Source organism: Elephas maximus, chromosome 16 (genome assembly GCF_024166365.1).
Source record: "Elephas maximus indicus isolate mEleMax1 chromosome 16, mEleMax1 primary haplotype, whole genome shotgun sequence".
Lineage (NCBI taxonomy): Eukaryota > Metazoa > Chordata > Mammalia > Proboscidea > Elephantidae > Elephas > Elephas maximus.
Window position 1 is genome coordinate 3,236,457 of NC_064834.1, and position 27,192 is coordinate 3,263,648.

At 55.3% G+C, this 27,192-nt stretch overlaps 2 protein-coding genes across 2 annotated transcripts in view; both read left to right on the top strand.

Moving 5' to 3' along the window:
- The first annotated feature begins 7,902 nt into the window (after nucleotides 1–7,902).
- Nucleotides 7,903–9,501, top strand: SLC18A3 (solute carrier family 18 member A3). Its single transcript, XM_049855937.1, has one exon. The coding sequence runs from the start codon at nucleotides 7,903–7,905 to the stop codon at nucleotides 9,499–9,501; it is 1,599 nt and encodes a 532-aa protein (XP_049711894.1).
- Nucleotides 9,502–11,130: 1,629 nt separating this feature from the next.
- CHAT (choline O-acetyltransferase) overlaps nucleotides 11,131–27,192 on the top strand; it is a 66,788-nt gene continuing 50,726 nt past the window's right edge. The window contains exons 1-10 of the mRNA XM_049856024.1: nucleotides 11,131–11,716; nucleotides 12,361–12,524; nucleotides 12,891–12,966; nucleotides 13,126–13,197; nucleotides 13,707–13,810; nucleotides 19,255–19,446; nucleotides 20,394–20,512; nucleotides 22,193–22,246; nucleotides 24,920–25,100; nucleotides 26,936–27,113. Of these exons, the coding sequence (XP_049711981.1) occupies nucleotides 11,131–11,716; nucleotides 12,361–12,524; nucleotides 12,891–12,966; nucleotides 13,126–13,197; nucleotides 13,707–13,810; nucleotides 19,255–19,446; nucleotides 20,394–20,512; nucleotides 22,193–22,246; nucleotides 24,920–25,100; nucleotides 26,936–27,113 (1,726 nt within the window). The remainder of the gene's footprint in view (nucleotides 11,717–12,360; nucleotides 12,525–12,890; nucleotides 12,967–13,125; nucleotides 13,198–13,706; nucleotides 13,811–19,254; nucleotides 19,447–20,393; nucleotides 20,513–22,192; nucleotides 22,247–24,919; nucleotides 25,101–26,935; nucleotides 27,114–27,192) is intronic.

The following is a 27,192-nucleotide window of genomic DNA, read 5'->3' on the forward strand; positions in this document are numbered from 1 at the left end:
AAGGGAAAGATTAGTCCAAATGACTAACACACTACAAGTACTACAGCCTCCACCAGACTGAGTCCAGCACAACTAGATGGTGCCCAGCTACCATCACTGACTGCTCTGATAGGGATCAAACACAGGGTCCCAGACACAGCTAGAGAAAAATGTAGAACAAAATCCTAACTCACAAAAAGACATAAACAAAACAAAACAAAAAGACCAGACTTACTGGTCTGACAGAGACTGGAGAAATCCTGAGAGTGTGGCCCCAGTGAGACCCTTTTAGCTCAGTACTGAAGTCATTCCTGAGGTTCACCATTCTGCCAAAGATTAGAGAGGTCCATAAAACAAAAAGAGACTAAATGGCACACCAGCCCAGAGGCAAGGATGAGAAGGCAGGAGGAGACAGGAAAGCTGGTAATAGGGAATCCAGGTCGAGAAGGGGAGAGTGTTGACACGTAATGGGGTTGGCTACCAATGTCACAAAACAGTATATGTACTAATTGTTTAATGAGAAGCTAGTTTGTTCTGTAAACATTCATCTAAATTATAATAAAAAAACACAAAAATATACTTATTTAAACATTAATACTATTTACTGTATATTTTATACAGGTCCACAAAGGTGTACAGGAAAGGGTTTAGAAAGGGCTTGGAAAATACCTATAAAAACAGTTACAGTGGTCATACCTGAGAGAAGGCAGAGGAGACCAGGGTTGGGGGCCAGGAACAAACAGTGATCATGTTCCAATTTCTATGGGAAGAATCCATTTATGTATTACTTATATGATTAGTTTCTATTTTAATAAATGTAGAAATGGATTTAAGAACCACTGGCACATTGGTTCCTTTGCAAAGTGCTCTGGCCAGTGCAAGGTACAACACATAGCAAGTAAGATGCAGGTCTTGCCTCCAAGGAACTCTGTGTAGCACGGGGTGAATTCCAGAACAGGACTACAAGGATATGCAATGGAATTCGGAGGTGGAAGTGTGTTCGCAGTATTTAAAGAGCTGAAGAAGAGTTTACAGCAACCAGGGAAAGGCAAAGTTGGGTAGGGTTCTAGAACCTCAGGCTGAAAGGAGTTCCAGGGGTTGGAGCTCCTGGAGCCTGCCTAGAGAAGGAGGAGAAAACAGAAAATGCAGGGTGGAGCCAAATTCTGGAAGGCCATGGCAGCTGAGAGAAGAGGCTGGACTCACATCCCAAGCAGCAGGGGCCCCTGATGGGTTTGTGAGCAGACTGGGAATGGGCCTGAAAAATTACCAAGAAAAGTCTTTTGGCATCTGTGCAGGGGTGGATTAACCAGGACAGGAGGTAGGGGACGAGTTGGGAAGTAACTAACTGCCACAGTGCAGAGGGAATTGTAGGGTCTGAGCTGGAGCAAGGGCAGGGTCGTCTTGGAGGATTGGAAGTGAATGTAAGGAGTAGAAACCAAAGGGGATTTCAAGGCCACGAAGTCCTCCTGTGATTCATGGGCAATTTCAGGAAGGGAAGCAGGTAGGAGAGGCCCCCTTTCCCTGGGGAGCTGTAGAGAGGAGCTCCAAGGCCTGCCCATAGGGCCAAAGCCATGGTCCCCCTTTTGTCCCTATGAACACATCTGTGTTGGGCCATGTGAGGACAGAGCTGGCCAAGGGCAGCCAGGCACATAGTCTTTCTGGCTTTCAGCCACCAGACTCACAAGCTTCCAGGAAAGGCTGACATGGGCTGCTCTGTTCCTTTGACTCTGAGAATATGAAACCTAAAGTAATTAAGTGATGGTGAAGCCCTCTCCAGGCAGCACCAGGGGCAGGGGAGGGAAGGCCTGGGCAACTGCACCCTATCTCCAGTGCTGGAATCCAAGGCTCCTGTGCTTCACTGGAACTAAGCCTGCACTTAAGTGCTGCCAAGGAGACAAAGAAATAAGCCAGGAGTGGGTGCCCCACCCACACATGCTGCAACCAACACCAAACTGCTTCTCTGCAGAAATATGGCTGTTTCTCCTCAGTGGGGCCAGGTGTCTTGGGGAAGCAACAAATGGCAAGACCCTGGAATTCACTCTGCCCGAGGACCTTCTCAGAAATAAGGCCAGGCTGGGCTGATGACTCCCTCTACAGCAGTGCCCCTCACTACCCACCCAAGACCCTCACACACACCAGCCCTCACCTGGCCCTAGGGCTGGCTGGCTACCCCTATTCCCACACACATACTCCCATTCACCAGGGCTGCCTGGGTCCCCAGTGAGCTCCTCCTACGGCACAGGTCCAGGACGGAACAGACTGTTCCATCAGACTGAGGCCACAGCTGTATCTAGTGGATAAAATGAGAAAAAAGTTGTCAGCCAGAAATCACCAAGCTGTCTCCATCCATACAAAATGACAATTAAGCTCATACTAAGTGTCAGGCATGGGGACATTGGTGATTCAGTGGTAGAATTCTTTCCTTCCAGGAGGGATTCCCAGTCAATTCAGCTACCACCCATCTGCCAGTGGAGGCTGGCATGTTGCTTTGATGCTAGTTTTCAGCAGAGCTTCCAAACTAAGATGGACTAGGAAGAAAGGCTTTGAAATCTATTTCCAAAAGTCAGCCAGTGAAAACCCTATGGATGACAATGGTCATCTGATCGGCAACTAATCATGGCAATGATGCAGGACTAGACAGCTTGTAGCTCCATTGTGCATGGGGGTGCTAAGAGTCAGGGGCCAATCCCACAGCTCCTAACCAACAAGTGTAAGGCACCGAGCCTGATACTTTCAAATAAGTTGTCTCATAACCTTCAGGGGTCCTGAAGCAGGACCACAAAATGGTCAGAGCTGGCTGTTGGAGCTAGAATGCCTGAGTATGAGTCTTGTCTCCACCCACTTGTGAGCTCTGTGACTTTGGGTAAACTACTTGGTCTCAGTGTCCTTGTCTATAAAAAGGTAATATGGACAGTCCCTACCTCATAAGGCTGGTGAGAGGATTAAATGAGATAATACTTGTAAAATGCTAAGAACACTGCCTGCCACAGATTAAGCCCTTCTATGTGTCTAATTAATTGTGCTTATGAGAAACCTCCACTTAGGCCAAGAGGAAGTCATTTGAACAGAACAAGGGGACATTGTGTGGTTTAAAGTCAGGAAAGGTGAGCGTCACGGTTGTATCCTTTCACCATACATATTGCTGAGCAAATAATCCGAGAAGCTGGACTGTATGAAGAAGAACTCACCATCAGCGTTGGTGGAAGACTCGTTAACAACCTCGTTATGCAGGTGACACAACCTTGCTTGCTGAAAGTAAAAGAGCTTGAAGCACTTACTGATGAAGATCAAAGACTTCAGTATGGATTGCACTTCAACATAAAGAAAACAAAAATCTTCACAATTGCACCAATAAGCACCATCACAATAAATAGGGAAAAGATTGAAGTTGTCAAGAATTTCATTTTACTCGGATCCACAATCAACACCCATGGAAGGAAGTAGCAGTCAAGAAATCAAACGACATATTGTACTGGGCAAATCTGCTGCAAAAGACCTCTTTAAAGTGTTAAAAAGCAAAGATGTCAGCTTGAGGACTAAGGTGGGCCTGGCCCAAGCCATGGTATTTTCAATCGCCTCATATGCGTGTGAAATCTGGACAATGAATAAAGGAAACTGCAGAAGAATTAATGCGTTTGAATTATGGTGTTGATGAAGAATATTAAATATACCATGGACTGCCAAAAGAACGAACAAATCTATCTTGGAAGAAGTACAGCCAGAATGTTCCTTAGAAGGGAGGGTGGTGAGACTTTGTCTCATACACTTGGACATGTTATCAGGGGGGGACAGCCCCTTGGAGGAGGGCATCATGCCTGGTAAAGTAGAAGGTCAGTGCAAAAGAGGAACGCCCTCAACAAGACAGGCTGACACAGTGGCTGCAACAGTGGGCTCAGGCACGGCAACACTTATGAGGCTGGCACAGGACGCGGCGGCGTTTCGTTCTGTTGTATGTGGGGGCGCTATGAGTCAGAGCTGGCCCAACAGCATCTGACAACAACAGCGTGTATAGTAAGTAAATTCCTTCCTTTACCCATTCAGCTTACATCAAGTACCAGTTATGTACCTAGCAGCAACAGTTTCTATATCTGGTTGAGAAAGGAGAGAAAACTGTTTCCTTGTTATCCTGTGGGATTGGATTGGAAGTTTTTTCTGTAAGGTACGCTCAGACAAGGGAGTTCAGGAAAGGAATTTACCAAGAGGTCAGTTTGGTGCAGTGGTTAAAAGCTGGGCTGCTAACAGAAAGATCAACGGTTTGAAGTTACCAGCTGCCACAAGGGAAAGATGTGACAGTCTGCGAGTAAAGATTTACAACCTTGGAAACACTATGGGGCAGTTCTACACTGTCCTGTGGGGTCACTGTGAGTAGGAATCTATTTGTTGGGTTTAGTTTTCAGTTTAAGGGGAAGCCGACAGGAGCAGGAAGATGGAGGGACCGTGGCCCTCTTCCGAGGCTGGCTAGCTAGCAAGTGGCAGAGCCCGGTGGCCAGCACCACGGACAGCTCCCTGCACTACAAGGCAGAAACTCAGGTTGTCCCCAAGTCCTGCCCTGCTTCAGCACTAACGTTTGGTTGAAGGGCATCCTCGCCGTCCCCCATCCTAATCTCTGGGGCTGCTGATGGATGAAGGTTGCCTTCTGAACTGGACAGTGGGGAGTGAGGAGTTTGTGTCTTTGGGACCTCCTCCCGTGGGTCTTCATCTCCCCCTCTTCTTTACATTGCCAGGGTGTGTCCACTTTGTGGAGCAGCAACAGCACAATGAGGCACAGGTCACAGGGGGCCAGCATGAGGACCACAAGACAGGCTTCAGCCTGGGTTTACATCCAGGTTCTGCTGCTGGTGTCTGGGCCTGCCCTCATCTGTAGGACGGGGGAAATATCACCTACATGGCAGCAGGATAGAGTGAGGACTAAGTAAAAAAGCATAAACGATGCTCCTGGTACAAAGTAAGGGCTTAATAAATGAGTTTGCTTCCTGCCATAGGGGTTTGAGGACCAAAGAGGTAGGCCTGAGCCCAGAAATGACTTGGCTTAATGCTCAGGAACCACCATGAATTATGTGGGCCAGGGGGCTGGGAGAATGGGGCCTGCCACCTTGCAGGCCCTGGGAAAAGTTACTGCTCACAAAGATTTCACTGTTCTCAATCATGGACAGAAAACTTCTGCCTCAAATCCTTTTCCCCCTTCTTGAATCTAACAGGGCAAGCAATAAATAATCATAATTGTTGTAACACTAAAAAATATAGTCATTGTTCTGTAGGGTGGAAGACTGCACCTTTAAAAGCCTCATAACACAAGAGGGAGAAGAACCCAGAGGTCTCAAACTCAGCTGGTCAGGCAGGTGACAGGAATGTGAGAAACTAGCTTGGGGGAGAGGGGGAGGTGGTTGGTGAGAGTGCGTACGCACTGACTAAAGGTCTTCAAATAAAATTTAAGATAATTCTCCTACCCAAACAAAGCCCTTCTGCAGCTCTGGGCCTGCAGAGGGTTGCAGTGAGGGGCCTCTTACCTAATTCCTTACTTGACACAGGCCAAGGCTTGGGCCCAGAGTGGGGCTGTGACTAGCACAAAGCCGCCTATGGGGGCTCTTCCCTGTCTCTGACGGAACTGCAGACAGAGGGCGGTGTGGCCATTGCAGAGCACATGCTGCCAACTCCCTAAGTGGATGTCTTTCTCTGCCTGGGTGGGTGGAAAGATTTGGCAAGAGGTGGCAAGGCTGCTTGCCTTTTCACCCTCATGCTCTCGTCTCCATCACCTCATCCCACAGCTGTCTTAGGGACAGAAGCCAAGTTTCCAACGCCCTCTGGGCCCCACCAGTCAGGACAGAGCCCAGGCTTACAATACCCACCTAACCAGAGGAAGCAGCTAGGAAGCCAGTGTGTCAGGGGCATTTCACCTGCCCTTCACAAATCCCACAACTATAAAATGAAGATAGCACAGGACATCATACAGATAATAACAATAGCAAGTACTCACATCTCTCCTACTGTGTGTCAGCCACCCTGAGCAGCAGGTACTATTATTACCCTGTTTTACAGATAAGGAAACTGAGGGGCAGAGAAGAGAAGTAATTCCCCCAGGCATCCCTAACTTGTAAGTGGCAGAGCCGGGGTCACCTCAATTGTCTGCCTCTAAAGCCACGTGTTTTGCACTGCACCGTTGTACCCCTGGGGAGTGGGGAGCCCGGCGGGGTGGATCTAATGCTACTTTGCTTTTGAGTCCAGAAGAATGGGGAGGCTCCTGACTCTGGAAAAGAAAGACAGACTAATTTCAGCAACAAAAGCCCCTCAACCGATCCACCTGCTACAGAGCCCCTCGCCTGCCAGCCCGCCCGCGGACCAGGGCACAGGCTCCGTCTGCCATCCAGGGTCAGCTCTCCCCTGGGTATGCATCAGGCCCAGCGCACAGCCTGGGCGGCTCCCGTTTGTCTCTTGAGAACTGGGCGCCTCAGCGGAGCGGCCCTCATGGAAGGTGAGCCTCGGATGAAATCAAAGCTGCTGGGCCCGTCTCGGAGAGTAGGCAGAGCGCCCGCGTGGGGTTTCCTACAGCTCTTAGAAAGGACCCCGGCAACGTCACTCCGGGAGCCCACCCTGATTTTGGAGGCGGCACAATCTAGCTCTGAAGATGGGGGGGGGACCGGGAGAAGGAAAAAGGGGCGGGGCCTCGCGGGAAAGGATAGAGGGCTTGGCCCCGTGGGAAGAGGCCTGGGGAGGAAAGGGAGGGGAGGGGGAGCTGCGGGACCTGGACAGTGAGAGCGAAGAGAAGTCCAGGCTGGGGGAGCGAGGCGGGGCAGTGCGGGACGGTGCCCTGGGTGGGGGCGAGGAGACTTCTCCCCTCCATCCCCAGATGCTTAGTCGGAATTCGCTGCCGTGACAATCTCCCAAAAGGCCCCTTGGTCGAAACCCGGCCCAGCAGTCTCTGCGCCTCCCTCTCCCTTCCCCGGGGGTGAATGGGTCCAGGGGCGGGGCCAGAGAAAGGGTTGGGGGGTCCGTGCTTGGCGCTTCTCTGATCGCAGCTGGCACTTCAGCTGCGAGAACAGATGGACGCAGCCGCGGCTCACCTCGGGGGCTCCCTGCCCGCTGTGTGCCGAGATACAGGCTGAGGCGGAGATCTCGAGCCTCCGGCGCCCCCTTCTCCTGCCGGGCCGCGGGGAGCCGGCCGCCTAGCTCCCTTCCCCTGGGGAGAAGAGCGAGCGTTGACCCCGCGGGTCCCGGAACTGGGGGTAAAGAGCTCGCTCCTCGCGCGGTGCACCCATCCCCAGGGGCTTGGCCAGGACTCTTTCTGCACCAAGACCCCTTCCTGGGGCTTTCAGCCCTGGCACATCTGGGGAAGAGACCCCCGCCCGGCCGCACCCCGCCCTCGGCCCCCGCCCCGCCGACGTCGCATTAGCATGAGCGACGCAAGTGGCCGGGGCACCACTCGGGGGCCGGGACTCGCCGCGTCACAGCCCCGAGTGGAAAGGAAAAAAGAGGAGGAGGCGGAGGAGGAGGCAAGAGCCGACGCGAGGGGAGGGGAGCGCCGCGGCGGGGCGAGGAAGCGAGCTGGCGGCCAGCAGCAGCATGCCCCTCGGCCCGCGCAGGCGGCCTCTTAGCGCGGCGGGGGTGGCTCCTGGCGCGCACCGGGCGCAGCACACTCGGTCTCCAGCCCCGGCCCCTCCGCACGCCCGCCACCCCGGCCGCTCCTGAGTCCAGCGGCTCCGGATCCCGGGCTCGGCTCGGAGCAGCGGCGGCGGCGGCTAGTCGTACCGGATCCTCGCCTTTTCCGGGGTGAGGGGCCATGAGCCTTGCGGCCACCTGAGGCACAGAGGGATCTGTGCCGCGCGGACCGCGCCCTGAAATCTCGCACCTTCCTCTGTGCACTGTGGGGCGCCCGCGTCCCGCCTGGCGGAGGCGTCCTAGGCAGAGCGGTGGGGAGGGGTGGGGGCCATGGAGCCCGCGGAGCCGGCCGGCCAGGCCCGGGCGGCGGCCACCAAGCTGTCGAACGCGGTGGGCACGGCGCTGCAGGAGCCCAGGCGACAGCGGCGCCTGGTGCTGGTCATCGTGTGTGTGGTGCTGTTGCTGGACAACATGCTGTACATGGTCATCGTGCCCATCGTGCCCGACTACATCGCCCACATGCACGGGGGCAGCGAGAGCCTCACACCAACCCCAGAGGTGTGGGCGCCCACCACGCTGCCGCCCACTCCAGCCAATGCCAGCGCCGCCACCGCCAACACCTCGGCGCCCCCGACAGCTGGGTGGCCCTCCAGGTCGGTCCTGCGGCCTCGCTATCCCACGGAGAGCGAGGACATGAAGATTGGGGTGCTGTTCGCCTCCAAGGCCATCCTGCAGCTGCTGGTGAACCCCCTGAGCGGGCCCTTTATCGACCGCATGAGTTACGACGTGCCGCTGCTCATTGGCCTGGGTGTCATGTTTGCCTCCACGGTGCTGTTCGCCTTTGCGGAGGACTACGCCACACTGTTCGCCGCGCGCAGCCTGCAGGGCCTGGGATCGGCCTTCGCAGACACGTCCGGCATCGCCATGATCGCCGATAAGTATCCCGAGGAGGCCGAGCGCAGCCGCGCGCTGGGCTTGGCGCAGGCCTTCATCAGCTTCGGCAGCCTAGTAGCGCCACCCTTCGGGGGTATTCTCTATGAGTTCGCCGGCAAGCGAGTGCCCTTCCTTGTGCTCGCTGCCGTGTCGCTGCTCGACGCGCTGCTGCTGCTGGCCGTAGCCAAGCCCTTTTCCGCCACAGCGCGGGCGCGGGCCAACCTGCCGGTGGGCACGCCCATCCACCGCCTCATGCTGGACCCCTACATCGCCGTGGTGGCTGGCGCGCTCACCACCTGTAACATTCCGCTCGCCTTCCTCGAGCCTACCATCTCCACGTGGATGAAGCACACGATGGCGGCGTCCGAGTGGGAGATGGGCATGGCCTGGCTGCCCGCCTTCCTGCCGCATGTGCTAGGCGTCTACCTCACCGTGCGCCTGGCGGCGCGCTATCCACACCTGCAGTGGCTGTATGGCGCGCTAGGGCTGGTTGTGATCGGCGCCAGCTCCTGCGTCGTGCCAGCCTGCCGCTCCTTCGGGCCGCTAGTGGTCTCGCTTTGCGGCCTCTGCTTCGGCATCGCGCTGGTAGACACGGCGCTGCTGCCCACACTCGCCTTCCTTGTGGATGTGCGCCACGTCTCTGTCTATGGCAGCGTTTACGCCATTGCCGACATCTCCTATTCCGTGGCCTACGCGCTCGGGCCCATTGTGGCCGGCCACATCGTGCACTCACTGGGCTTTGCGCCGCTCAGTCTAGGCATGGGCCTGGCCAACCTGCTCTACGCGCCGGTCCTGCTGCTGCTGCGCAACGTGGGCCTTCTAACGCGCTCCCGCTCCGAGCGCGACGTGCTGCTCGACGAGCCGCCGCAGGGGCTGTACGATGCCGTGCGCTTGCGTGAGCGCCCAGTTCGGGGCCCGGACGGCGCGCCGGGCAGCCCGCCTGGCCCCTTAGAAGAGTGTGAGGACGACTACAACGACTGCTACACCCGCAGCTAGTAGCCCGGTTCTTCCTCTGGGTCGCCCCTGCGAGCGCACTGGCCAACTCCGCCTTAGGGACCGCCCCCTCCAGCGAGTACCCCAGCCCCTCCCCCTTCTTGGCTACCCCTGCCCCAGTTCCCTCTAGGTGCCCCTTTCTGCCCCACCCCCTCGCTTGTCTAACAGGGCGTGAAGCATCAAAGCACGAGAAGCGAAAGTGCTCCTTGCAGGGGTGAAGAAGCGCACAAGCCTACACCTCGGGGCTCCCCTGTAGTAGAGCCATGCGTCCGTCTGTCTTTTCTTCCATTCCTCCCAGTGCCAACTTCGCCCACTAGCACCGCGGTGCCTCCAGCACAAATCAATAAACCATGTCTGTCGGAGACAGAGTCTCTTTCCTGGTGGAAGTGGGCGGCCAGGCACAGGGCCCCGGGCAAAGGGGAGGTTGAAGTGGGTCTCCAAGGCCCAATCCAGGCGTGAGCGCGGCGGGCGCCTGAGGAGCCTACGGCTCTTTTGCTACCTGAAAAAGGGAATAGATATTCAAAAGGGGCTCTCACCCACGGAGACTCCTGGCGCACCCCCCTTCCCTGTCAGCCTGCGGGTCCTCACACAGCCGGGTCCTCCTAGGGCCCCGGCAGCGCCGGATCCGACCTAGCTGCGGGAGGGGAGGGGAGCCCGAGGACCCACGTCTGGAGAGTGTGTCAGGCCCCGCCCGTCAAAGACACGCCCTGCACCAGCCCCAGAGCTCAGAAGCTCCCCGCTGGGGTTCACATCGGGCTGTGAGTCCTTCTCGGTCCAGGCTCCCAGAGAGGAGTAGGGGCTGAGCTGTTCCGGGCAGAGGAAGAAAAACGGGCCCCATCTTTCAGGGCTGGACCTCTGGATGAGCGAGTGTGTGGTGTGTGTGTTCGTTAGAGAACTAGCTGTGGTGGGTCTGGGCTCTCCGCGGGAGATCGCGCTGTGTCCCAGCAGGCGGGCGCGGGTTTGAGTAGGAACCCAAGGGCATGCGAGTTTGGGAGCTGGTGCCAAGCGCCCCCGCCCCTCGACCCCGCCCCCACCCCGGCAGTGGAAGCCGCCACCCAGGACTGTCAGCGAAGTCTGTAAGGCCGACGCAGTCCCGCCCGGAGTCCGGAAGCCCCAGGCCGCGTTTACGGCCAGTCCCGGAGCCCGCAGCCTGATGAAGGCCCCAAGGGGTTCGGATTCCGGCGTGGAGAGACCGCGGAGTCCGGGTCCGTCTGTGCGTTAGACCGCGCCTGCGGCGGGTCCGCACTGCTGCTGTGCACGTCTGTTCTTGGTCTGCGTGTGGGGCTGTGGTCGTGTGTGGGGACCTGTCTCTGGAAGGGGGGGGCTTTTGTCTGGAGGGAGTGTCAGCCTCAGGCTGCGTGTCCCTGTGCACCCCCAAGTCTGTCGTCAGGGTCAGCCTGTCTGTACTACCCCCCACCCCCACCCCCACGGTGCCAGCAGTGATGGGATGGGAAGAGAAAAGGAGAGGAGATCCCGTGGTGATCAGCTAACGGGATGATTATTATTACTGTTTTGAAAAGGACGGCAGCGGGGTTGGAGCCCAGCTGGGGGGGTAGGGAGGGCAGAGGTTTCCCCCGGCCTCCCCAGGGCTGGAGGCCGGGCTAATGGGGTTGGGTGAGCCGGGATGCGAGGATGGGGGAAAGCCGGCTGGGGGCCACTGGCATGGGCGGGCCAAGGTTCTGCGCCCCCTTGTCGGGTCTGGATTCCGCCGTCCAGCTCACGAGCCGGTCCGCGGCGCCGTCCAGGCTGGTCCGAGAGCCCCCTCGCCCCCGACCCCCGGCGGGTAGTGCGAGGCTGGGGCGGGAGAACCGAGGACCCAGAGAGAGAAAGGGGGGAGGGATGGGAGAGAGAAGAAAGAGAGCGAGGAGGCAGGGCGGCGGCGGGAGGGGCGGGGAGGCGCGGCCGGCCAGCTCGGGCCAGTCGGGCGGCGGCGGGCACCGGGCTCAGGCGACAGTCCCCTCCGCCGCGCTGCCGCCGCTCACACCCCGCCCGCGGCCCGGTCCGGCGGGTGCAGCTCGGTGGCGGCCGCCGCGAAGGAGCGGGAGGGAGCAGGTGAGGCGGGCAGGGCGGCGGAGCGCGGCTCACGGGCGGGTGCGGGTGGGAAGGAGGTTCGGCCCAGGCGCCGCGCTGGGGCTGGGAGGCCCCAGGCCCGGCGAAGCCCTGTGGGTCCCGGGCAGCCGCGGCCGTCGAGGCCAGGCTGAGGGCGGCGGCGGCGACGGTGCTGCTCGAAGATGAGAAGTTCGGAGGAAGGGCTTGGGGAGCTTGATCGTCACGTCCCGGTGGTTTTCGATCTCACTTCACCTGGACCCCTCCGCTAACTGCCGAGGTTGTTCTTTCTGAGCTCTGTGGGCCTTGCCCAGACCCCCCAAAGTGCTGGCGCAGGGGCGGAGAGCCAGAGGTGGCTGCGGGTGCCAATTCCGAGCGGGGTGGTAGGAGGTCCCTGGAGCGCTCAGACAGCCTTAGCTGCGGGGCCGGGCTGGGACTGGGCTTCCAGAGCAGAACTGGGACCCTTCCTGGCAGCCTTTGAAGCCAGGCCAGCGGGAGCAGGGACTGGACCTGAGGGCACCAGGCAGACAGAAAGAAGCCCTCTGGGCGCTGGTACTCAAGGGCCAAGGAGGAGGGGAAGCTTGCAGGCCGGGAGCAAACGCTCTCCCTTGGCCTCCGCGCTCCACTCCTCAGGCGCTGGGGATACCCCTAAGAAATCATTCCTCTCTGCTATGCCTCTCCAAGATGCAGAGTCTCTGAAGCCAGACTAGAGTCTTGTCTCTGTGGCTCTGGTACCCAGGCCAAAGCAAGAGAAGGCATCGGCCTCGTGGGGCCCCAGGGCTACTAGCGATCAGACCCAGCCCTCACTGCCCCAAGGAAACACCGCCGAGCGGGGCCTAGATTCCGTTGCTTTTGCTCTGAGGGTCCAGGCAGTCCCTGTGCTTCGCGGTGCGGCGCGGCGGGCCAGGAGACCCCTGCAGTTCGGAGTGCCCCTGCTCGGTGCCTGCGAGCTCCCTACATTCGCTGACCAGAGACACCAGGTAGCCTCAGGCTCCTCGGTCTTTGGACCCTTGTCATCCACCTTTCTGGATGTTACACCTTGGAGGAGAACTGGGTGGTGGAATGGGAAAAGTATCAGCTCTGGACTCTTGGGGGAGAGTAGGGTTAGGCTCTTGGGGGAGTAGGGTTAGGTGGTGGAAATCCTGTGTGTGTGTCTCTGCAGGCGTAAGTTGTGGGGGATCTCGGAGGGAAACAGGTTGGGTGGCACCGGCAGTAAAAACTGGCCTTTACTCATCTTGACTTCGCCCACTGCTACTGCAACTTCTAAAGTAATTCGAGCTCTCCCCGCTGGGCCAGTGGTCTCCCAGGGCCCCAGCTGCTCACCTTCCCTGCACCTCACTCTTCAGCATCCCCCATATTTCAGCTACCAACACTGGGAGCCTACAGACCAGAGGCTGTCCGAGTCCCCAGCTCCTCTGCCAGGTCCCAGGGTCCTCTCCACTCTGGTCACAGGCTGGACTCCCAATCAGCCCAGGGTGCATCCTGGATCCCAGGGCCTTAAAGATCCCTGTATGCACCCATTCACTCGTTTATTTATTTATTCATACACACGTGCCTGCCTGCATTCCTTTGTTTACTCAGCTAACAAACATTGGTCCTTCTACATGCTGGGCCCCTTGCTAGGTCCCAGAGATGAAGCACTGAACACGGCAGGTATGGTATGACTCTCATGGAGCTCACGGTCTAATGGGAAGGAGAATGTAATCAGCAAAGCACACACCTATTGGAACTCCCAGGCAGGAACGCAACTGCTCTGCCAACAACCCCTGATGGAGGCGGAGGTGGAGGTGTGGCCAGCTGGGAGTCGATCAGAGCAGGCAAGCCCAGCCCTGCTCTCTCGAACACTGCCCCAAGGTGGTCTCTGGGATGGCTGGGCTGGACCAGGAGTGGCAGCAGCCTTGTGAGAGCAAGTCCCAGGTGGAGACTCACTTCAGGACCCACCCTCTCCCATTTGGGGGTTCAGAGAGGGCATGTAGTCAGGGGGACTGGTCCAGGGATCAGGAGATTTGGGCTGGCCTGCAATATGGTCCCTGTATACTCCTGTCCCTCTCTGGCCTCCTCACAGGTTGGGGTGCAGTAGGGGGTCACAGGTTGGTGATGAAGGGGTCATGGCAAGTTTATGTGGCTGTTATGGTGATAACCCTCCTTCTCTCTCTCCCCAGGTCTGCACCTCTGCTTCCCCAGACCCAGAGTTCCCAAGATGCCCATCCTGGAGAAGGTCCCCCATCAGACGGTGGCAAAACCTGCCAGTGGTGCAGAGGAGCCTGTGAGTGACCTCTGAGGCTCCCCCTCCCCCCATGCCCGCTTTCCGCACGCACATGCCTTGACTCCTAGAACAGTCCTGAGAGGGACTGGCCCCAGCACTTGCCTGGTCCTCAGCCCTGCCCTCTTCCAGGCATGAGGCCCAGGCAATAGCCCTGCCCTGAGCATGCTGAGGGTCCTGGGAGGGCCTGGAGGGGCTGGGAGTGGCCTCAGGGGGTGCTGATGGAATGCTGATGGTGACACCTTCCTAATCAAGGTCAGAAAGAGGCCTTGACCTGGGTCAGGTACCTGTCTTTTCTCCCAGGGCTGCTCACCACCTCCAGTGGGCCCAGCACTGGTGGCTTAGAAGGGTGCTCCCCCTATCCCAAAGCTCATCTCCCCACTCCAGTGGCTTTGAGCTCAATGGGGTTGCTGTAAGGCCAGGCAAGGGGAGGGCTCATCCTCCACCCCAAACTCTGCCCAGCCAGCCCCGCTTGGTGTGGCTGGTTCACCTGGAGCCTTAGGCACACCTTCCCCACTGGCTGGAGATGAAGCCACCGCACCCCAGGCAGGTATCCTCCCTTTTAATCTTCTCTTTTAATTGTGTTTTGGGTGAAAGTTTACACAGCATATTAGTTTCCCATTTAACAATTTTTATACAGACTGTTCCATGACACGGGTTACATTTTTCACAATGTGTCAACATTTTAATTATTTCTAGACTGTTCTGTTTCCATTAATCTAGAGTCCCTGCCTCTCTTCACCTCCTCATCTTTGTTTTAGGGTAAATGTTGACCGTTTGGTCTTGCATAGTTTGTTGTTTATAGGCACACATTCCTCTTGTATGTAACTGCTTATTTTATGGATCAATACATTATTTGGCTGAAATGTGACCTCTGAGATTGGTTTCAGGTCCAGTTTCAAAGGGTATCTCAGGGTGACAGTCTCAGGGTGTCCTCTAGTCACTATTGGACCAGTAAGCATGGTTTTTTGTTTGTTTGTTTTTTTAGTAATTTTGAGTTTTGTTCTACATTTTTCTCCCTTTCCATGTGGGACCTTCCATTGTGTACCTGGTCAGAATGGTTGGTAGTTGTACCAGGCACCATCTAGTTCTTCTGGCCTCAGGCTAGATGAGGCCATGGTTCATGTGGGTTATTAGTCCTGTGGACCAGTTTCTTCTTTGAGCATTTGGTTTCATTCATTTTCTTTTGTTCCAGAAGAGTAGAGAGCAATAGTTGCATCTTAGATGGCTGCTCACAAGCTTTTAAGACCCCAGACACCACGCACCGAACTAGGATGTAGATTACCATCTTTATGAACTGTGTTATGCCAATTGACTGAGTTGTCCCGTGAGACTATGGTCCCAAGCCTTCACACCCAGTAAACCAATACCTTAAGATGTTTGGTTATGTCAGGGAAGTCTCTGTAACTGTGCCCCCTGTGAGAATAGCACCTCTTATCTCCAAGGCCTGACACATGCTAGTCCCTCTGCCACAAATGCCTTCTTGCCACCCCTCTCCCCCACTTTTGCTTGAAACCTTGACCATAGCTCTCTGGCTCCTCCCCACCCCACCCCGCCCAAGTTGCTCCCCAAGTTCCATAGGCTCTGCAGTTCTCCAACACCTCTGTTCCTTCTGGTCTCAAGCATGTCTCACCCTTTGGCTTCCTTGAGAGTAGGCCTGTCTCTCCATCATTCCTTCCAAGAACTGATCAGGAAATGTGTTTTTACTGAGACCCCAAAGTCCAAAAACCCTCGTTAGTACAAGTCCCTGTCTCTGGCCCCAGGCCTTGGCCAGAAGCCACTGAGAGTTTGGGGTGGGATCTCACAGGGCTGGACATAGAATTGAGATGTCCCACCTCAGTCGTTTTTACCCATCGCATGACTTTCTATTACTCTAAGCTGAATCCCAGCTCACTGTCAGAGACCTGAAAAGGGTGGTCTGCTCCTAGAAGTGGTGCCAGGCCACCAGCTGGGCAGGGCTTTCTGTAGATGCTTGTCCACCTACCTACCACTCAACTTCCCCAGTCCCCAAGAGAAGGAGGAGGGTACCAGAGCGCTAGATAGGGATCTGATCCTTCTGGGAGTGGGTTTGGCAGCCTGGGGTGCTGCCCAGACCCATCTGGAGTCATTCCCAGGCCAGAAGCTTCCGCAGTGACCCTGACACCCTCATCTCCCCCAGGGCAGTGAACTGTAGAGACAGGATCAGGCGGGCGGAGATTCTGTTCATATATCAGTGCATACACACACATGACACAATCCTCCGCCTCTGCCCAGGGCTGTGTGGGGTCTCCAGGGTGCAGCCAGTGTTAGCAGACCTGAGACGTGCTCTCAGAGGGGCCCTGCACTTCTGCAGCCACCCCCACCGCCCCACAGAGGAGGAAACTCCTGGTAGTAGGTGACCCAGCAGCAGCCAACTTTTTGAAGATTAACCAAAAATATTAAAAGTTTTCCTATTATGATCAGCTAAGTGAGGGAGAGAGTCCTTGAGTGGTGCAAATGATTAATGCTCTCAGCTGCTGCTAGAAGGACTGAAGGTTCAAGTCCACCCAGAGGTTCCTCGCAAGAAAGTCCTTGTGATCTACTTCTGGAAAACCCTGTGGAGCACAGCTCGTCTTCGTCACACACGGGGCCTCCACGTACATGAACTGACCCCACAACATGGAGCACAGCTCTTCTTCGTCACACCTGGGGCCTCCACGTACATGAACTGACCCCACGACACGGAGCACAGCTCTTCTTCGTCACACCTGGGGCCTCCGCGTACATGAACTGACCCCACAGCATGGAGCACAGCTCTTCTTCGTCACACCTGGGGCCTCCACGTACATGAACTGACCCCACGACACGGAGCACAGCTCTTCTTCGTCACACCTGGGGCCTCCGCGTACATGAACTGACCCCACAGCATGGAGCACAGCTCGTCTTCGTCACCCACGGGGCCTCCACGTGCATGAACTGACCCCACAGCATGGAGCACAGCTCGTCTTCATCACACCTGGGGCCTCCGCGTACATGAACTGACCCCACAGCATGGAGCACAGCTCGTCTTCATCACACCTGGGGCCTCCACGTACATGAACTGACCCCACGACACGGAGCACAGCTCGTCTTCGTCACACCTGGGGCCTCCACGTACATGAACTGACCCCACAACACGGAGCACAGCTCTTCTTCGTCACACCTGGGACCTCCACGTACATGAACTGACCCCACAACACGGAGCACAGCTCGTCTTCGTCACACCTGGGGCCTCCACGTACATGAACTGACCCCACAACACGGAGCACAGCTCGTCTTCGTCACACCTGGGGCCTCCACGTACATGAACTGACCCCACAACACGGAGCACAGCTCGTCTTCGTCACACCTGGGGCCTCCACGTACATGAACTGACCCCACAACACGGAGCACAGCTCTTCTTCGTCACACCTGGGGCCTCCACGTACATGAACTGACCCCACAACACGGAGCACAGCTCTTCTTCGTCACACCTGGGGCCTCCACGTACATGAACTGACCCCACAACACGGAGCACAGCTCTTCTTCGTCACACCTGGGGCCTCCACGTACATGAACCGACCCCACAACATGGAGCACAGCTCTTCTTCGTCACACCTGGGGCCTCCACATACATGAACTGGCCCCACAACAAGTAGCTTAAGTGATGGAGAAGGAAAGGGAGGGGATGGAAAAGGAAGCAAAGGGAGAAAGTGAGAGAATGATCAAGGAGACAGGAGCAATACAGAGGTTGGACAAAGACTGGATTGCTGGTCCCAGCCCTGCCACCAAACTGCTGTGTGACCTTGGACTAATCCCTACACTCTCTGGGCCTCAGTTTCCTTATCTGTAAATGGAACAAAAACCCCTGCTGTGGCTAAGTCACAAAATTGTTGAAAACACAGATGAGATCCTGTGTGAACACAAACAGCAAACGGGGAAGCACAGTGTCCATATGGGGAGGACAGGGTGGGGCTCTCTGCCCAGACTCCACCCACACTCTGGGGGGCCTAGAGATGCTGGCTTTCCTCTTAGGAATTCCTCTAGACAGACAAGGACAGTAAGGATTTAACACTTTATGGCATGCTTATTTGGGGCTACTTGCTGACGTCGGGTAATTCTCTTGCATCCTTCTCTGGTGTCCTAGTCATCTAGTGCTGCTGTAACAAAAGTGCCACAAGTGGGTGGCTTTAACAAACAGAAATTTATTTTCTCACAGTTCAGGAGGCTAGAAGTCTGAATTCAGGGTGCCAGCTCTAGGGAAAAGCTTTCTCTTTCTGTCAGCTCTGGAGGAAAGTCCTTGTCTCTGTGAGCTTCTGCTCCTGGGCAATCTTCATGTGGCTTGGCATCTCTTTCCCCTCATCTCTGCTTCTTAGCTTGCTTGTTTAATCTCTTTTATATCTCAAAAGAAATTGACTCAAGATACACCATCCATTAATCCTGCCTCATTAACATAACAAAGACAACCCATTCCCAAATGGGATTATAACCACATGCATAAAAAAAAAAAAAACATTGCTGCTGAGTCAATTCCAACTATAGCCACCCTATAGGACAGAGTAGAACTGCCCCATAGAGTTTCCAAGGAGCACCTGCTGGATTTGGACTGCTGACCTTTTGGTTAGCAGCCGTAACACGTAATCACTACACAACCAGGGTTTCCACTCCAGGCATAGAGGCTAGGAATTACAGCACATATTTTGGGGGACACAGTACAATCCATAACAGGTAGGAATTGTTATTTCTGTCACATGGATGCAAAAGCTGAGGCTTGGACAGATTGGGGAGAGGTTGAGCTCTCCCTTCCATGGATGGACGCCTGGAATGAAATGCCCCCACTTGCATTTGCTAACTCTGGCCTGGATTTAACAGGGAGCTCAGGGCATGAGTTACCTTCCCAGGAAACACAGAATTCTGGTCAACAGAGCAACACTGAGATGTGGCTCCTCCCATCCAAAAACATCACTTGCCTGTGCAAGTCTCTCCTCCAGAGTAGCATCCTATGTGCCCAAAGGATTCATTAGATTCTAGAGCTCCAGTTGGGGACAATTCCTAAATGAAGAGTGACCCTCAGCCAACAGTACCAGGGATAGGACTATTTCATCGCAGCCCCATCCTTTATGGTTTATAAGCACCTTCCCATTAGGTACCTCTGTGATTCTGTGAGAGGTAAGCTTATTAGCCCCATCTTATAGGGAAAGACACAGGCATGGAAAGGTGAGGTGACTTCAGGCTGGTCAGTGGCAGGTCAGGGTATGAACCCAGGTCTGTCTGATGCCAAGATCAAGGTTTTTTCTCTGCACTTGGTCCCCTCCGGGGGGTTGGGGAGGAGGGAGGCAGCAAACAGGAGCTCTGAAGTTGGTAATTCTGCTGCACTGTGTCTTAGAAACACACAGGTCCCAGGATAGAAAACAAGTATAGGGCAGATGGAGACAGACATTGGGGGCTCAAGCTTCGCCCTTCTCTTCCAGAGCCTACCCAAATTGCCAGTGCCCCCTCTGCAACAGACCTTGGCCACCTACCTGCGGTGCATGCGGCACCTGGTGCCTGAGGAGCAGTTTAGGAAGAGCCAGGCCATCGTGCAGCGGTTTGGGGACCCTGATGGCCTCGGTGAGGCCCTGCAGCAGAAGCTTCTGGAGCGGCGGGAGAAGACGGCCAACTGGGTGGGAGTTGTTAGGCTCCTGGGGCGGTGTGGGTGGCCTGGAAGTGGGCAGACTGGGGCAGACAATGGACCCATGCAGGAGGGGCAGGAGGCAGAAACAGGAGATAGATAGATGGGCTTGGATGGGGGGTCAAAAAGATTACAAGGATGGGGCAGATGGAGAGACAAGATTGGGGGGCAGATGGGAACAGACAGGGAACACGGATGGAGGAGAGATGGGATGGCAAAGGGTAAGAGTGAAGGACAGACCAGATGTGGGGTTGACAGCTAGAGATGGAGACAGAGAGAGGAAGAGATGGGGGTATACATGGAGATGGGGAGAGACAGAGGACAGATATGGGGGACACACAGGTAGACATGGATGGGGGCAGATAGAGATGGGGATGGGGAGAGATGGGGACAGATGGGGACACACAGGGGGACATGGATGGGGACAGATGGAGATAGAGATGGGGATGGGGAGAGATGGGGAACACACAGGGGAACATGGACGGGGCAGCAGAGGAAGAGGTAGGATGGGGAGAGACAGGTGACAGAGATGGGGAACACAAAGGGGACATGGATGAGGCAGCAGAGGAAGAGGTGGGAATGGAGACGAGGTCAGGACAATGGACAGGGATGAGGGGCAGGAACAGGACACACAGAAGGACAGGTGTGGGGACAGGAGTGAAGAACCAAAGAAGCAAGCTGGGAAACCACGAGGGAAGAGGTATGGTGCAGAGATGAGGGGCAGGCGTGGTGGATTGTAGTGCGCGTGGGGTCTAGAACATAACTGGGGCTCTGTGTATGTTTGTGGAATGAAAGAAATGGGTAATCAAATGAAGTGCCTCAATTGTCCCTTAGGGCTGACAGGACGAGTGCTTGTTGCCTTACTTGGCAGGGGGCTGTGGCCTCTGGGACCAACCGCAAGTGGGTCACGACTCCCGTTCTTCCTTCCCTCCCCGGCAGGTGTCTGAGTACTGGCTGAACGACATGTATCTTAATAACCGCCTGGCCCTGCCTGTCAACTCCAGCCCAGCTTTGATCTTTGCACGGCAGCACTTCCAGGATACCAACGACCAGCTAAGGTGAGGCCAGGTGCTCCTTGGCTCAGAACTTGGGAACTGCGGGTCAGAGGGCCTGATCAATGTCCCTGAGACAGCAGCTGTTCCAGGCAACCTGGCTGGGGAAGAGGTGAGGTGAGGCTGCAATTGATAATGAACACATGACCTTCTACATAATATGTTTATTTGGGGAAGGGGATGCTAGTGGAGGTCATGGTCCCCGAAGCGTCCCCAAGCTGGACTTGACCTGGCTAAGGCCCTGAGCAGAGAGGTGTGTGCCCTCAGACCCCGTTGGTGCTTGCCACTGGTAACATGCTACCCTGTCTGTCTGAGAGGACCTCTGCTGCCCTCCAAAGCCCCTGGCTCTAAATAGAGGCTCCTGAGGGGGGATGGGTCCCTCCCTGCCAGCCTCCGCCATACCAGACCTCCGCCATCTGCTGCAATTTCAGAGCTCAGTGAGCCGCGCGGAGGGCTGACAGATGATGGTGGGGGCCATGCACGCAGGAGTGAGGATGAGGGGAGGGTCTCCCTGTGGGGGTCTCTCAGAGCCATACCTGAGTCCCTGGTCTCATGACCAGAATGGCACACAGGATGGGGGCAGTTCAGAGGCAGGAGAAGGGACAGGTGCCTACCCCCAGGCTAGCCAGGGCCCACCCCTCATTCTCTGGGGGGGAGGGCTCAGCTAGGCTCAAACGGCCCCCACCCCCTTCCTCAGCCTGACTGAAGAGTGGGAATGGATGAATAACTTCCGAGAACACTTCTCAAAATTGCATCCAAGGGGCCATTTTGCAGATGCAATTAAGCCCAAACTCATCATCCGTGGACAGTTAAGACAGGCAGTCCTACGGCCCCGTCTCGGTGCCTTTTTCCCAGCACCCACCTTCCTCTTCATTAGCGCTAACCAGTGGGCATCGAGTTGATTCTGACTCGTGGTGACCCCGTGTGTGTCAGAGCAGAACTGCACTCCGGAGGGTTTTTAAGGGCCAATTTTTCATAATCAGAACACCAGGCCTTTCTTTTGAGGCACGCCTGGATGGACTTAAACCTCCGAACTTTTGGTTAGCAGCTGAGTGAGTGTGTTAACCATCTGTACCACCTGGGGACTCCTCATTAGCATTAAAAACCAAAAAAACCAAACCTGTTGTTGACCGATTCCAAAGAGGACCAAATTACTGACTTTCTTGGGAGGCTGGATTCCCCAGAGTCCCAATATCCACCTTCCAGTCCAGCCCCAAGACTGGCCCCTACCTGTTGCCCTGTGGCCTCACCTGGCTCCCTCTGCCTCATTCACCCTCTGAGTTCCTTTCCTGTCCCCCAGAACTGCCCCACCCCCAGCTCTCTTCAAAGGACCATTTTTAATCCAAGGCCTGTGAAGGGCCTACAGCATCTGGAGGGGGTCAGGAACCAGGTCTGAGTAGTGCACCACCCAGGCCTGGCCTATGGCAGGAGTCCCTGCATTTAAAATGGAGAGGGGGAAGTGGGGAAGAAGGAAGGGAGGGAAAGTGGTAGGGAAGAAGGAAGGAAGGAAGATAAAAAGGGAGGAAGAAGAGAACGAAGGGAAAAAGGGAGGAGGGAAAGAAGGAAGACAGGAGGGAGAGGGAAGAAGAAAAGAAGGAGGAAGCTAGGGAGGGAGGGAAGAAGGGAGGGAGGGAGAGAAGCCCAGGCCCCTGGGAGGCAAGGCTGAGGCCTCATCTCTGTCTACAGGTTTGCGGCCAACCTCATCTCCGGTGTGCTCAGCTACAAGGCGCTGCTGGACAGGTAGGACTGGGCCGGCCTGGGAAGGGAATGTCCTGATTAGGACAGGCTGCCCCTACCTCTGCCTCCCTGCTGCCGTAGACAGGGAGCTGCCTGCTTTCTGGACCACCAGCATCTTGATGGCCTCTACCCCAGCGGGCCCGACCAGGACCAGCTCCTTTTCCTGGGGTAGCCTCTCCTTCCTTAATCTCTTTAAAATGCCCCCTCCCTCCATGCCTCCTAGGTTTGCATTTGGCATGAGCAGTCTGTCAGGAATCAGAGAACGCATCAGAAGGTAGAGACGGAAAAGTTGGACTGAGGAGATGGGAGTTCAGCCTTGCCACTTGGGCAAGTGTGGTTTCCCTGCCCTGAGCCTCTGTCTCCTCCACCCCACCAAGCTCGAGGGATGGGAACAATGACACAGTGGACACGAGGGTGTTCTGACAGGTGGAGATTGCTCATGAGCTCAGTGCAGTATTACTGATTTTAAGACAAGACCCTGTCCTGGCCAAGGGTGCCTGAGCAGAAGCAAGAGGGAGAGGGCCTGGAGAAGCCAGGGTCCCCGGAAGCAGATAATATAAGGGCATCAGCCCCAAGCAGGGTCCACTTCACGGATGAGGCAGCCAAGCTCAGAAAGGTTAAGTGGCTTGCCCGTGGTCACACAGCCAGGAGATGGCAGAATGAGGAGGGCAGAAGAGGCAAACTTCACTCTCTTTTCAACTTGGGTCCAACTAAGTCTTTGCCCAGCCTTAGGGCAGAGGCTCAGACTCATAGTCACTCCAGGGAAGGACAGGGCCCCGAGACCCATAAAGCAGAGCAGCTGAGGTCTTGGGCCCTGGAGTGAGCAGACCTGAGTTTGAATACTGACAACCACAACACTGGATGTGTCAACCTTAAAAAAAAAAACCAGCTAGAGTCGCTTGTCTTTCCAATGGGAGTAGTAATAGCAGCTGCCTCAAAGAGCACTCCCTCCTCCAGCCCACAACACTGAGTCTCTGAGTCTCTGATTTCCTGTGATTTCCAGTCTCTGATTTCAAAGAGCCTCATCCCTCACAGCATCACAGCTGGGCAGTGGAGGAAGGAGGGCCAGGGCCCTGCCCACTGGGGCTGGGGCCTGTGTTCCATCTATCGCTGACAGTTTAGACCCCAGATTCACATGTGCATGCATGTGTGTGAGTGTGTGTGTGTGCCCAAGTGTGTATGTGTGTGCATGTGTGTGCCAGTGTCTCTGTGTGTACATGTGTGTGCATGTGTGTATGTGTTGCATGTGTGTGTATGTGTGCCTGTGAGTATGTGTGTGTGAGTGTGCATGTATATGTGTGCACTCACACTCATACCGCCATATACATCCACGCGTAACACCCATGGAGGGTCCTATGTCGAATGACTGTAAATGTCACAAGACTGCAACATTTTCCTGAGTAACTGTTTTGGGCACCTTGATTCACTTGCTCATTCAGTCTTTCACTTTGCAATGCACTGATGCTGGAGAGATAGGGGGAAATAAGGTTCCATCCCGGCCCTCAGAAGGCTCTCAACTACCGGGAAAGACAGACACATCAGCAGACATAACACATAGCTCCATCTTCTCCCTCAAACTTCTGTCAGCTCCCTGGAACATCCCAGCCACTGCAAACTGAACTTGTCCCCAGTGCATCTTTGAATGTCCTCTCAAACCCCCAGCTTGCCCTCACCCTGTCTTGTCAGGTCAATAAATGCACTGACAGGTGGTAAATCCAGAAACCTAGACCTCACCACGGTTCCTCTCCCCCCAGGCCCCTCTTATCTCAGGTGCTCTCAGCCAGTCCTCCAAAACCAGTCCCAGAGCCTCCCTGTCTCTCCTCCCCGTAGTCCACATCACCTTCCCATCTCGGCCGCAGTCTCCTCCCTTGTACTTCATGTGACCCCTTTCGATCCATTCTACACATATAACCAGGGGCATTGAAAAAGCGAAACATAAATGAAATCATGCCACAAAACACTAAAGCCTTCCAGTGGTGTTCATTGCACGGAGAATAAAATAAAAACTCCTTACTTCTACTGACGAGGTCCTGCATGATCTGGCCCTTTCCTACCTCCCTGGCCTTCTCCTCATGCTGCTTCAACCCCACTGGCTTCCTTTCTGCATTCCATTAGTGTTCTGAAATTGGGTGGATGAATGGATGGATGGAAGGGAAACAAATAGAAGGAATGAAGAAAAGAAAAGAGAGGGAGGGAGAAAGGAAGGAAAGATGGTGAACACGAGATATACTGAGACCACAGAGAAAAGCAAACTTTCTGCCTTGAACTCAGCAGGCTTCCTGAAGAGGTGTTGAAGGAGCAGGCTCTTGAAGGTGAAGGAGTTCTCTAAACAGATTAACTAAGTGCAGGGGTGGAGGCGAGGGCATGCCCAGCCAAAATCAGCCCAAGCAAGCAAAGTCCCTGAGGGTCAGAATGGCAGGCCTGCCCATGTGGTCATGAGGCAGGGTGAGAGTGGGTCGATGGAGCTTTGAGAAAATCATGGAGTCTCCATGGGCCTTGAAAACGGGGCACCCCTCTACTGTAAGAAAGCGGGGACTGATCTCTTAGGCTCCCATGGTAATGCAGGTATGGTTTTGTGCCCTGCTTTGCCTGATCCCATGACAGTAGGTCCGGTTCTGATTCCCTGTCCCGTCCACCCTCTCACGGCTCCCTCCTCTTACCTGTCTGCCCCTCCAGCCACTCACTCCCCACCGACTGTGCCAAGGGTCAGCTGGCAGGGCAGCCCCTCTGTATGAGGCAGTACTATGGGCTTTTCTCCTCCTACCGGCTCCCTGGCCACACCCAGGACACGCTGGTGGCCCAGAAGAGCAGTGTCATGCCTGAGCCTGAGCACATCATCGTGGCTTGCCGAAACCAGGTAGGCAGACCTTCCCACTGCTGCCCTGCCGGTCAGGGTGGGTCGTGGGGCTAGCAGTAGCCACTCATGCTTATCCCTTTCTGCTGCTTCACAGAGCTCACCCCACGGTGAGCAGCGGTGCAGCGGCCCAGAACTCAGGTCTCCTGACCTTATCAGCCCCATTTCTCTCCACTAATTGGCTCTAAGAACAAGGAGAACCATGAGTTAGCGGATGCTCCCTTGGACTTGCACTTGAGCCCCCAAGAGCCAGGTCAGGTTGGAAGAAGACCCTGCTGGGCTGAAGGTCCTTAACGAGAGCCCAGCATGGTGTCGGCCCCTCTACCCTCAGACCATCACCCAAGCCATGATCCTCCTGGAGACCACGCACAGACAGAGTTACAGAAGGACAAACTGGACGAACCACATGTTGGGCGTGGGCTCAGCACTTACACGCGTTCATGTGATCCCACAGTGATCCTGCAGGCTGGGCCTCAAAATCTGCATTCTCTGTCCCCCGCAACTGAGGTTTTCAGACTGGGTTCCAGGGGCCAACAAGGGCCCCGTGGGGCCAGGGGAACAAGCTGAGCATGGGAGCTCCAGACCCCTTCTCATTGTCCACCAGACTAGATTCTACATATCGAGACTCCATGTTTCATCTGACAAAAAGGTAGAATTCATTTTGTTTTGTTTTTGCTAAAAAGCACATATGATGACACCCACCAGGTGGGTCCCCTGGAAATTGCTCTGGAATGATTTCTTCTCAGGCTTATCTCACGTTCTTAGCAAGTTGGGAGCTCAGAGAATGTCTGCCATATTAGGGCAGCTGCAGCCCCGTCCCAGGCCTGAAGGACAACCAGACACTTCCCAGTCCACCTCATACCCAGGCTGGCTGGCCACAAAACAAAGACTTTTCTCTCGAAGTCCAAACTAGCCCTTCTCAGCCTCCGCCCATCCCAGTCTCCGTCCAGTCCAGGAGTGCTCAAGGAGCTCCTGCTCTGGACCCGGCCACGTGTGCATGGCTCAGGGCTGAGCAGAGGATTCATTCAACCAGGTGAAAAGGGCATCTTGACCTGTGCCAAGGAATAAGACCCTTTGCATCAAAGCTGCAGGCTGAAGCCCCACAGGCTTACACATAAAGCACGGGGACGTATACAAATGTACGTGCACATGTATGCACACAGCCTTTTGTGTATTGATCTTCATTTTGAATCTTTCTCTGCATATTATTCACTGACTGGCTTTTTTGGTCCACTCACCAGTGTGTTCAAGCTAACCCTATATCACTACCTTGAATGAGCTCATTCCTTTTAATTGCTGGGTAGAAATGCCCTGGACAAGTACATTCTACTTAGCCGTCCCCTAAGTGAAGAACACTTAGGCTGTTTCTACTTTTCCACTGTTGCAAACAAGACTGATATGCACATTCTGGGGCAACACGTGGACGTGTCACTAAGCCTTAGACTGAAGTATGTCTTTCAAGTACACTTGCCGAGACATAGGGTATGCACATTTTTAGTTTGGATACACATGGCCTTCCAAAAGGGTTTTTTACCAATTTACACTTGTCAAGCAGTGTCTGAGAGCCCAAGTCCCCACAAATGCAGTGGTTTTACGTAAACTAGGAACCACGAAAACAAACTTTCTTTTAGAGATGTTTGATCTTTGAGTGGGGGTCCAGCTTGGGGTCCAGCACAGTCAACAGCTTTGGGTTGGTCTCCAAATTGTGACCACCCAGAATATGAAATCCCTTGGGGACCTGAATCTGAGTATTCCCTGGCCCAGTGAAAGCTGGCAGTTAGGTCCCCGTGAGGAGTTCTGCAGCCTTGAGTGACGTGTTTGACCTGTTTCCCCCACAGTTCTTTGTCTTAGATGTTGTCATTAATTTCCGCCGTCTCAGTGAGGGGGATCTGTTCACTCAGTTGGGAAAGATAGTCAAAATGGCTTCCAACGAGGACGAGCGCTTGCCTCCAATCGGCCTGCTGACGTCAGACGGGAGGACCGAGTGGGCCGAGGCCAGGACTGTCCTCATGAAAGGTTAGCAGCAGTGCCAAGCTCCTGTCCATGCTCATCCCATCCTCATCCTCCAGGGTCTGGGGCCATGAACTCATCCATG

What these genes read in the sequence shown, in the direction of transcription:
- SLC18A3 (XM_049855937.1), top strand. Translation starts at nt 7,903, where the DNA reads ATGGAGCCCGCGGAGCCGGCCGGCCAGGCCCGGGCGGCGGCCACCAAG.